This window comes from Thamnophis sirtalis, unplaced genomic scaffold (genome assembly GCF_051295495.1).
Source record: "Thamnophis sirtalis isolate CommonGarterSnake01/CBP01778 unplaced genomic scaffold, rThaSir2_p1.2 scaffold_9, whole genome shotgun sequence".
NCBI lineage: Eukaryota > Metazoa > Chordata > Lepidosauria > Squamata > Natricidae > Thamnophis > Thamnophis sirtalis.
In genome coordinates, this window is record NW_028261389.1 from 16,801,515 (window position 1) to 16,813,707 (window position 12,193).

The 12,193-nt window shown below is 38.7% G+C and overlaps 1 protein-coding gene across 2 annotated transcripts in view; it reads left to right on the forward strand.

The window, feature by feature from the left end:
• Positions 1 to 1,174: 1,174 nt before the first annotated feature.
• The window catches only part of KDM5A (lysine demethylase 5A), a 52,769-nt gene continuing 41,750 nt past the window's right edge, over positions 1,175 to 12,193 (forward strand). Inside the window, exons 1-6 of one of the 2 annotated variants that reach the window (XM_087722935.1) lie at positions 1,175 to 1,693; positions 4,288 to 4,365; positions 5,570 to 5,692; positions 6,840 to 7,010; positions 7,739 to 7,873; positions 10,682 to 10,787. In XM_087722935.1, coding sequence (XP_087579061.1) covers positions 1,517 to 1,693; positions 4,288 to 4,365; positions 5,570 to 5,692; positions 6,840 to 7,010; positions 7,739 to 7,873; positions 10,682 to 10,787 — 790 coding nt within the window. In that variant the 5' untranslated portion in view covers positions 1,175 to 1,516. The remainder of the gene's footprint in view (positions 1,694 to 4,287; positions 4,366 to 5,569; positions 5,693 to 6,839; positions 7,011 to 7,738; positions 7,874 to 10,681; positions 10,788 to 12,193) is intronic. The other variant, XM_087722936.1, reaches the window with a different exon arrangement.

Sequence of the window (12,193 nt, forward strand, 5' to 3'; positions counted from 1 at the left end):
TGACTCGTGCAGTATACAGGTCTTCAATGGAAGGCAGGTTGGTAGCATCGTTGATATATAACGTCGTTTATAATATGACTCTTGTAACTACAACTGAAAGGCAGATAGAAGGCCCAGGTCTGGCCCTACTTAGCTTTTTTGAGCCAAAAGAAAACAGGTGAGCCACAGAAACCTGTTTTTTTTCAGGAAAAGAGGAAAACAAAGGTTTTCCTTTTACACGGTCCTTAAGAGAGTTTAGCTTATTTATATCTACATATCCATTTATTTGTGCCATTTGTTCATGTGTCCATGCCTATCCTGATACTTGTTGGTAAATAAAGTAACCATTCCAAGAGACAATTAACCAATTATTTTGCACGAATATTCTCTTCAGCCGCGAAGTTGTTTTATGGCATGAAAGTTCCAAGGTGTTGAGGGAATGCTAATTAGTTTTGCAAAAAAAAAAAGGAAGAAGAAAACACCACCCTCTTCTCACAGACGATCTCCCGAGGAAGTTCGTTGAGGGACTGCGGGGGGGGGGGGGCGCTGAGGTGACCGTGTTTTTTATGGGGGGGGTGAGGAGTGGGGGGGAGAAGGGGCGGACGGTTACTGTGGAGACACGGAGGGCGGGGCCTATGGGGAGTTCGGTACTTTTCTTGGCTCGTGGGACTCGTTAAGTGGGCGGAGTCCGGGTTTCTCTTTGTCGGCCGGACGCGAGAGGAATGCGATGCTTAACTGAGATAGTCTTGTGAGAGAGAGAGAGAAGAGCGCTCGCGCCCTGGCAAAGATTGCACGGAAAGGGGCGGGGCACAATCTCTTCACACAGAACCCGAAAAGTGGAGGGGGGGGGGAGAGAAACGAGCTTTCGGCACCGGAAGTTCTTGTGGTAGAACGACTCCGCCGAAAGAAAGGCTTGCGCGCGCATGCATACATACTCTTTCCCCCCCCTCCCCACTACTACTCCCACACCCATCCTCGCTCGCTCAGCGCCCTCGAACTTCGTCGGATGAGGCGCTAAGGCGGACAACGCCGAGCGAGAGAAGCGCTTGAGACCCAGAGAGCGGTTAAAAAAACAACAACAACAGAGCCGGGACTACATATATATGTATATGTCTTATATTTTAAAACAAGATCGGCGGAAGGATATGATTTAGTCGCTTCCGCGAGAAAGGGGATTTAACTGAGGCGCGTCACTTCCGCTGAGCCTCTCAAGAAGGGGAGGAAAAGGAAAAGGAGGAAAAAAAAAACATACACGCAAAGCAGCACCAATCCTTGCGGGGGGGCGAACAAAAACAAACGTGAGGGGAGGAGAGGCCTGGACCGGCCTTGAGGGAGCCGCGGCCTCGCCTCGGAAGGACTCCGCTGCTCGTCGGCCGGGATCGCCTTTGCTCCTCGCTGGGTACCGGGATGTCCCTCCGCCCTCCGGTCCATCTTTGAGCGGTTTCGCCTTTTCTTTTCCTCTCCTCCGCTCCCCGCCAGCTGAGCTTCTCGCCCGGGGTCCTGAGGCGGCGGCGGCAGGGACGACGGCGCCGCCGCCATGTCGGGGGACGACGACGGCCTGGATGGGCCGCACTACGTGGCGGAATTCGTGCCTCCGCCCGAGTGCCCCGTCTTCGAGCCCAGCTGGGAGGAGTTCAGCAACCCCCTCGGCTTCATCTGCCGCATCCGACCCTTGGCGGAGAAAACGGGCATCTGCAAGATCAGGCCGCCTAAGGTACCCGCCGGGCCGCCGGGGAAGGGATGGAGAGGTCTCGGGGTGTCCGTCGTCTTCGCTCTTTTGAAGAAGTTGCTTCTCTTTTCTTCCCCCTCCTCAAAGGCCGCCCGCCGGCTCCCCCCTTTAATTCGGATGGGGTTGAGGGAAAGGTGGCGAAGGGAGCCCTTTGGTTTTCGGACTTTTTCCGAAAGGTCTTTGATCTTTTTTGCAGCAATGGCGTCTCTGTCACGATGGGCCGACGCCGAATTAGGGGAGGGAAAAACAACAACAACCCCTCTGTTCATTCATAAATAAACTTTGCTTAACAGCCCCGCTATATAATAAAGCCTCCTTTGAAACGTTTTTTGGGGAAAGCGAGAACGAAGTGGGAACCGTATAGATTCAGCTAGGCAGGCGAAGAAGGGTAAATTCTGGCTCCCGGGGAAGGAGAAAGAGAGAGAGCTCCTAATGGTGTGTGTGTGTGTGTGTGTGTGTGTTTAAAATACCGTCTCTTGTGATCGAGTCTGGCCAGATGGCTTAAATTTATCGGGAGGAAGGGGGGAGGGATTTTGAGTTGCAGTCGGTGTCGCTCTCTTGAAGTGGGGTTGGGTGAGCTAAATTCTGTCAATACAGGGTAGAAAGCTCTGGCTTTTAAACACTATCCTGGCCTCCATGAAAAAAACCGCATTTGTCTCTTGTATCGGTCTGGGTTCTCCATGAAAATAATTTTGCTTTGCATCTCTTTGTCTAGAAGTACATAGTCCCTATTGTACTGTGTGGTGTACAGCCCCAGTAGCCTGCTGCCTCTGTCTCTCTACTGGTTTTCTCCGTTGTAAATATTTTAAAAACACTCCCGATTCTTTTTCTGCTCTCTGTTTCAAGAGCTCTTGTAGGTTAAACCATCGTGTTAATTTGAAGAAAATCTCCTTAAAAGAGATTAGAATGCATAGTCCTGAATAACTCTTTTCTAGTTCCCATAGACACTCCCCTTCATCACCCAAGGTCAGTCTAGATCAAGGCTTCCATCTTTGCTCCCTTTTCTGTGCAATAGCAGTTTTATTCACCTGGCTCTTTTTAACTCCAAAGCGATGTAATCAGCCTGAGATTCAGCTCCTTTCCCCCTCTTTTCTGCCTTCTACTCCAAGAATCCAAAGGGTAATGGGGAAAAACAATTATAAGTCATATCACTTCTCAGCTTTTTTCTTTGTCACTTAATTATTAAGAGTTGTCATAACCGGGAATTGAATTGATGCTGATGGAGGAGTTTTAGGCTTCAATTTGCAAATCAGATTGCTTTTCAAGTATAAAAAGATGTTTAATATAGATCAGCTACAATAAGTAAAAAAAATTCTTTGGAATGAGGTCTAAGCCATGTAAGTTCTGTAAGTGCAGGAAAAAAACAGCCATTACATCTGTATCTCTGGTGGTTTTTTCCCCCCTTAGCTTTGTGTTCAAAGCTATGGAAGTCATGTATTTGGCCTTGTGACATATTACACTGAAAGAATGCTTATATTTGTATCATGTCAAGTAACATCAGATTAAAATATCTGTTGGAATGAAACATAATAATTCCCAGTCTTATTCAGTTTAAATGTCTCATTTTAACTTATTTAACACCTGCATAATGAATAGGTTACATTGTCAAAAATATACAGCTTAAAATTAATAACTAGTGATGAATAACAGATGTTCTGATTCATATTGTTAAACATTTAAAATAAACTGTCATTCTATATTCCAGTATAGCCGGCTGCATTCTAACTCATTACATAAGTACAAATACATTTAGTTGGAGAGAAATACTATGCTTTAAAAAAAATCATGAAAAGTAGCAATCACTTCTTTAGTTGTATGAGAAGAAGGGGAGGGTTACAAAGACAAGAGCAGCTGCTGAGTGATGTGCCATTTTTAGAGTATTTATAGATTTGTAATTTGGGTCAACATTTGTAACACTTTTTTGATTAGGGACATGCAAACAATTCAATGCACTGATTGTTCTGTGTATGGAATGGAATGGGCAAATTTGCAAAGTTCAGGTATGGAGAGAGATACGTGTTCTATCTAGACATGGACCTGAAAAACATTTTCTGGGGGACAGGTGGTCCAGGATGGAAAACAGGAAGTCAAACATTTTTGATTGAATAAGGCAGCAGCAAAGGAAGGCACTGGGGAAATGGGGAACGGGTAGATTAGCCAGTGGAGTGTGCCATGCTTGAAGTGTGGTGTATTGGTACACTGGTCATGTGGAAGAGGAGTTGGAGGGCTAAAATACACTACCCTTGTTCTACTTATCATGGGAAATTCCTCTGAAATTTCTCTCCATCAAAATACAGAACAATACAGATACTTTATTTTTGGCCAAACTGCATCATGCTCAAAACAATCAAGTTAAAGTTCAAGAAAGTCAGATTCTAAATTGCAACATAGTGAATCCTAAGATTGTATGAAAACTTACTCATTTTATAATACTCTTTCTACATGAAATATTTTCAGCTTTTCATGGAATGCTTGTAAATGATTCAAAAGTTAAACAAAAAAGAATATATAAGTCGTGTTTGTTGTTTTATTGAAGGCTTGTTTTTTTAAAATGTGGCTTTCCTTGTTTACCCATTTAGGATTGGCAGCCTCCTTTTGCATGTGATGTGCAAAACTTTCGTTTTACTCCACGGGTGCAGCGCTTGAATGAACTGGAGGTAAGTTTCTAGTCATCAGTATTGGACTACTTAGAATTTTTTGGTGAGATGGTTGGATGAATGACCTGAAAAGTCCACAGAGTTTCTTATGTTGTATTGATATAATTATATAAAATAACTCTCCCAATATTTATGAGTAAATTTTGTTTTATAAGTACACATATTAAGTAACTTTCTGATGCTCCAGTAAAAATGATAGTTGACTAGAACTAATTTCTATCTGGGTTCTTTTGTCAGTGCCAGTGGCTCTCTTGGACACTCATTATGGCAGGAGGAAAGCATAAAAGTATTCATTATTTAACCATTATTGCATACTTGGTAGTTCTACTGTGCAGCCCTTCATGGGTTAAAAACTAACACAAGGGCTTGGTTATGATCTTTTATACTACAGGGGGAATCTACAGGAATATATTAACCTAAGGTAGTTGAGGTAGTGTAGCTAATTAGTGTATCTTATCTCTTCTGCATTATGCAGTAGAGAGCGCAAGAGGGAAGAGCTGATCAGCACTCATGTTTCATGGATTTTGGTAGAACTTAATATTGATAATGACTAATTCCATAGTAATGAGTATGGAAGATAAAGCTGGTTCAGACTTGATATTAAAATATAGTTTAAGATTGAGAGGTTATAGTGTACTATTTTGCTCCTCTTCCAATCTTGCCAGTATTTGCTTTTATCTTTATCTTGTTTTATTTGGGCTCAATAAACAGGGATTTATTACAACCACGACTTGTTTTAAACAAGTGATCTTTAAAGTAGAGTTCCAGCTAATCATTATTAGGATTAATCACATATTTTATTTCAGACCATTTGAATAATTGTCCTTAATCTCCCCCCCTCGCCCAGGCAAGAGGAAGCAACATCTTTTGCCAAAAGTCTCCTACAATTTATTTACGAGGAACTTGAAATATGGAGAATGTTATACAATTGTTGGTATACCTGGATACACCTGTCTGTTTCCATAATTCTTTAATGATTGCCCCTGGTTTTTTCAGCCTTCACTAGTGTGGAATGTATTCATTTATCATTTTAAGACACACACACACACCCTCACAGAATTCATAGCAACTCCACAAGTATGATATTTGACAGTTTCTCTGAAAGAAGCTGAAATGGCCTCTTCTGTTATTTCCATTTGCTTTTGTAGACAGAGAACTTTATACATCAAATTTGTATGATACCTTTTGTTTGTTTGATTATTAGGCAATGACTAGAGTGAAGTTGGATTTCTTAGATCACCTAGCAAAATTCTGGGAACTTCAAGGGTCTACACTGAAAATTCCAGTAGTAGAAAGAAAAATATTAGATCTTTATTCACTGAGCAAGGTAAGTGGGGAATCTGTAGTGGTTTGGTAGGCAAGTGATAGATATCTGAACTAGCTTTTCCACTGTAAAGGATGCACAATTCTTTTGTAAAGGAAGTGTTCATATTATGGCCAAGATAGTCTATAACACATACCAGTGCATTATTTTGTATCTTAAGGCAGCAAGAAATTTTTGTGCATGTAATATTCTGTATCAGCAAGCTATAAAACATTGTTTTAATCTTTAAATCATTACATAATATATTTCAAGAAGTCTTCAAATAAATGACACACCGGTGTAATTCATTTGAGAAATTAAGGAATGACTGGATGGGAAGAGTAAGAGATACGTTCAGATTTTTGAGAAGTCATTTTTGTTAGTTTACTATAAAATCAATATAATTGAAAACTTCCCAAAATAATTAACTTCTTTAGGATTCTTTTTAAAAGTGTTAAATTTTCATTATAGTGCAATAGTCAGCCTAACTTAATTAGTACAGTCTATTCTTGATCAAATCTTTGTCCAAGATTCTCCTAAAGCAACATTTCACCTTCCTGCTCCTATAGAGGTCTATTCTCTTCCTGGTACATGATACATTGTTACTTTATTGTTACTGTTGCACCTTCTACTTGTTTAAAACAGCTTTAGCAAAATGAAAAATAAGTCCTCTATTTTAAAATTAGTTTCTTTGTAATCAGCTATGTTTTCACTCTTTTCAAGGTCTGTCCTTCACAAACTTTTGGTTGTTTAAACCAGAAAGAGTGAGTGGAAGAGAACAACACCGCCCCCCAAATTATTTTTACCTAATAATGATGACAAACATAATCTTGAAAGATCTATATACATGCTCTACTTTGCTGCTTTAGGGCTCTTGATATAAACTTCTATAAGAATTTCAGGTTTTCTGAATTAGATAATTGCAAGTTAAATTAATGTGTTCCAGAACATGACTAATCAAACTGAATGTTTCAGACTCTTGTATGGTTAAATGGCAGATGTGCAAACTGCTTAGCTAGTTATTTACATGTGTAGATAAGAAAAAGTTTGGAGGAAGAAAATATCTAGGTTGCTTAAATAATGTTTGTAGTTTTATTTCGCAGATATTTGCTTTGTATCCAATCTCAATCTGTAGAAATCTGCAGCCACATTGTTTTTTCTTTTGTTTTAGATTGTTGCCAGCAAAGGAGGATTTGAAGTGGTCACTAAAGAGAAGAAATGGTCTAAAGTGGCAAGCCGGTTGGGTTATTTACCAGGAAAAGCAACAGGTTCACTGTTGAAGTCACACTACGAACGGATCTTATATCCTTATGAACTTTTCCAGTCTGGTGTTAGCCTTATGGTGAGAGCATTTTATTGGCAAGAAATCAAATTACACACTTTTTTAGGGTCCTTCTCTTACAACAGTTCATTTAGTGACCGTTCAAAGTTACAGTGGCATTGAAAAGTGACATGACTGTTTTTCACACAGCCATTGTAGCATCCCCATGTTAATGTGATCCAAATCCCAGATACTTGGCAACTGAGTCATATGATCACCTTTCATAATCCTCCGACAAGCAACATCAAAGGGGGAGCCAGATTCACTTAACAACCGTATTACTAACTTAACAATTGCAGCGATTCACTCAAATGTGGCAAGAAAGGTTGTAAAATGAGGCAAAACTCACTTAACAAATGACTTTAACAGAAATGCTAGGCTCAATTGCAGTCATAAGTCAAGGACTACCTGTACTAGGTTGACATGTCTAATGTGCATTTACCTTACTTAAAATGTCTTCTTAATGAGAGCCATATTATTTGGGGGGTTTGGTCTCTTTGTATCTCTTTAGCTAGATAAGATGAGAACACTGAAAGTTTGAAAGTCAAACTCAAAGGGTTTTTTTGTTTTGGGCTAAATAAAAGCATTTGGAAAATTGCTAATTTTATTTGGGTGAATCTGTCCAAATGACATATATGATGTGTCACTATTGGGAGGCCTTTTTCTCCCAGTAGCTATGTACAGTTTGAAACCAGACTGACATCCCAGATCCAATCAATCTATTGTCCTTTTGTGTTGTGGTTCTGTAGGGCATCCAAAAGCCAAACTTGGATCTTAAAGAAAAAGTGGAAGTTGAGGAAGTTGCTGTTGATGCTCAGTCTCCTCCAAAACAGGGTGCAAGAATGAATGTTGTGCTGAAAAGAACCAGACGTGTGAAGTCCCAGGTACTCAGGCTATTGGCCACCCTACATAGACTGCCTTTAAATTCAGTGCAGTGCAGAAGCATTAAAAATGCAGTGGCTTTTATCTGGTTGTAAGATTTGTGCAAGGAGACCACAGTGAGACTTCAAAGTGTTGGATAAAAATGCAGTATAATCTAATAATAGTTCTTCGGTTGATAAACCTATTAAAAAACAAAAACAGATTTTATTTGTGATAGCTGTTGAGCTTTGCATGAGCATCATCTGGTATAGCATGTGGTTCAAACTACAAGCTGGGAAGTTTGATTTTCTCCTTTAAGGACTTAGAGGGTTTAGGCAAGCTAACATCTCAAACTTAGCCTAAACATGCTGTGCTTTGATATAAACTATGAAGTGGTCTACCTTATAACAATTAATGTGTTTATTGAATGTCATCAAAACATTTAGTACAACATACACAACTATTATTTTTAAGTTTGCTATATATGTTAATCTGTGTATACACAAACTCTGTGTGTGTGTGTGTGTGTGTGTGTGTATGCTTTAGCAATAAATAAAAGATAAGGAGTTTTGGCTTCTACTCAGATTATTCAGACTATTCAAAATTTTAGTGTGAGGAGTAATAAAACATTTTACGAATATGTGATTGCCAATTAAATTTGGAAAATGCTTGCAGCAAGGAGTATTTTCTAGACAGTGTCTGGCTCTTCTATATAATTTCCCCAGTCTTTAGTAAAATAACTATTTTCTCCCATGTGAGTTAGGAGACTTTTCATCAGAATTATGTGCTACCAATAATTATTTAAATTCCATTCTCTTCCTGTTTGACTCAAAGAAGCCCAAGAGAAAAGTTGTGTATAGCTTTGGCCACAAGGTCCCTTCCCTACAATTCTTAAAACTAAAAACTGATGTGCAGCTGAGTTACTCAAACACAACAATTGTATGTGTAGGAAGAATAGAAGGATCAGACAAGAAGGCAATAAAGCAAGCCACAAACTATGAACTTTATGCTTTAAGAATTCTACATTTATTGGCAATATTTCATTCAATTTTCTAAGAAAAACTGATTTTGATGTTTTGTATTTTTCCCTTGTTTATTTCCTTGGGAAGGGCAAAACTCTTTCATTATCCTATCCAATTCTCAAGGTTCATCTTGTTTTGCAGCTGTTTTTGGAATTGGATATTTGAATTAGGTAGACAATTCCCATTGGCATACTTTTGTAGATTAGAGTGGTTTTCCCCAGATTCTGCTGAAGTTTTCCTTCGAGGGTAAAGTTAAAAATACACATTAAAAAATCTTTTCAATTCTTTAAATCTGGATTTTAGAATGCGTTTGTTTTGAGAAATGTCTTTGAAGCTGTGTGTCCTTTAAATGTGTTGGTTTAAGGCTGAAAGAGATCATTTTCATTCTAACATTTGAATGGCCATTTTTCCCAAATTGGAAAAGTGTATGAAATATCCACAATAATTTCAGTTGTATTTATGTAGCTTTAATAGTAAAATGTTGATAGTTTTAAGGGACATTGGCCCTTGTACCTTTTACAGACCATTCAAACAAGCAGCCGAAATAAGCATCAGTAACCCCACCTCCTACTGTGAAGATTATAATTAAAATATCAGGATACTTCCCCAGTAATCTTTGTTCCATTTTTTTCATCTCCTCCTTAAAACACAGTTGCTGTCACTAATTAGCTTTAATTGGGATTGTTGTAGAACAGAGGTAGTCAGGTTGTGACCTTGCTATCATCAGTTAAAATGGAATTGTGTAGATAGAAAACTTGAAGAGGCCGTCCTTGCCCCCGCAAAAATGATCTAGTTACAAGCTCTTTTGTTATATTTCATGTGATTTGAATATTCAGAACAAAGTTAAACAATTAAATGTTTTCAGAAATACTTGGCTTGTGGAATGGTTAGAATTGTAACATCATTTCAAATGCTAAGAACCAGGCAAACAATTCTGTCTGATGTTTCAGAATTTCTCTGTGTAATATCTGGATGTGAAATTTGTAGTTCCTAATAGAATTCTTTCTATGGTTTGAATCAAAACAGGTTTTGAATCTTTTTCTTTTAAATAGTTACTAATTAAAAAAAATCAGATAAGGTGAAATGAAATCATTTTAATCTGGTTTTTCTGAGTCTCACTTTCTATTGTCTTCCAGTACGCCACATGTTACATGATATTTTCACCAGCAGGATTTTTAGCATTTTTTTAAAAAAAGAATATGATATGTTAAACATTTATTTAGGAAATCTGTTTAAAATATTTAACTTGTGCAAAAGAAAGCAGTTAATGGAAGTATAAGGCAATGTAGGTTAGAATATCTTATCAACTAGAAGAAATAGAACAGTTGATGCTTATGGGCTACAGGTAATGGTATTTTTGCTGATGAGGTATGTAATAGAATATACATGCTTTTGGGTCTAAAGCAAGTTAGGATATAAATGACAGTAAATTCAATATCAAAAAATTGTATTCTTATTTGTTTCAACATTTTCCTTTAATAAATAATAACTTTTTTCCTAACTGGTTAGGGAAAGTACATGGTAGATGGTCTCTATATATAGAAGTATGTAATTTAATTATCTTCTATTAGTAGTTTGGATTTCCCTTCCAAGAAGGGTAATTTGTATCATTAGTCTGAAACATGTTGAGGATGATAGTAGAAATTAAAATAATGTTTATCCTTTGAAGTGCCTTAGTAGCATTGTTATTGAAAAAGATAGCCGTGAAAGTTGAATTTGATCCAGCTCGTAACTTTTAGTCATCCAGCATAGAAAGTAATTATTTTCAGCCTAAATAGTAATGGTGAATTTATGTAATCTTGTCTTTAGGCAGAGGGAGGAGAGGTGAGTAGAAATACTGAATTGAAGAAGCTTCAGATATTTGGAGCAGGACCAAAGATGATGGGATTGACGTTGGGGACAAAGGAAAAGGAAGGTAAGATTGCAATTCAAATTTAACTGTTGACTTTTTATTATTGGTAATGCAGGATTTTCCACCATTCATCTAATGCTTAAAAACTCGTAAACTGTATCGTCTTATATGTTAAAAGTTTGTTCCCCCCCCCCTTTTGGTTGTAAGCCGCCCTGAGTCCCCCCCAGGGAAAAGGGCGGCATATAAATAAACTTCTACAATCTACAAACTTAGGGATGGGGCCTCCTACACCTCAAAAAAAGTAAGACCGCTCCAAAAATAAGGCCAAGCGCTTATTTCAAGCGTCAAAAGACCCTGTCTTATTTTGGGGAAAACATAGTACTCTTTATCCAAGATGCCTCTGATATGGGGTAGCCCTTCCACTTGATTAAGTATTGGAGTTGTCTCCTGTGCCACCTCGAATCGAGCTTTATGAGTTGACAGTGTAATGTTATGAGTGGCTCGTCCCACTTGTGCTGGCAAAAGAGGCATGCTGCGGGTCTCATCAACCCAATCATTCCGGCTGGCAGGATCCAGAAGGAGGGCTTCCTCTGCTCTTGCCCTCTGGAGCATCTTGCTCCCCAATATGAGGTTGGCCCCAACCCTTCTATCCTTTCATAAGGGCTCAAGATGTGGCTCTGGCAATTGACCTAGGGCCCCAAATGGGAGAACAGCACAGTGGAGGTAGCTGATCGAGTAACAACAGATCCCACCTCCCCCCTCTACTCCTCCCCTCCCTCCCTACATATCCTTAAATTTTACTGTTTGCTTTTTATTTATTTATCTTTTAATGTATATGTATAGACATGCTTTAATTACATAAGCTGCCCCTCTGGTAATATGGGCAGCCAATAAATTTTATAAAGAAATAAGTAACTAAAATGATTAAGATATTTTCAGTCTTGAGACTGATAAAATATTTGGGTGCTTAGGTTGATTTAGTATTGTAAATACTGGTTATTGCACAGTTGTGTGTGTGTAATTAGTTGTCATTTCTTGGAGCAAATGCAAAGTGAATTATTGTGAGGCTTTTAACATACCCAAACAGTGTCGTGGCCTCTGATAAATTCCATATTTTTGATTTAACAAAATAATGGGATATCTGTTAAAATGAGCATTTACATATGCATAGAATGGCATTACATAGGTATAAAATTGTGAAGTTTTCTCCTTTTAATGACCCCATAATCCCTTGAGGGGAGGAATCTGGGGAATTGAATGGAGATTACTGGCTGGATGCCCTTCCTGTCACCAATGCGGAGTTATATTCAGCAGATATATTCTCATTGTGTGCAGAGAGAGAAATATCGACCTCTACCTAGGATCGAAACCACAGCCTCCTGATTGTAAGGCGAGAGCTCCACCTCTAGGCCACCACACCACTCTATAGGCATAAAATTGTAAATGAACTAGTAAATTAAGGTTTTATT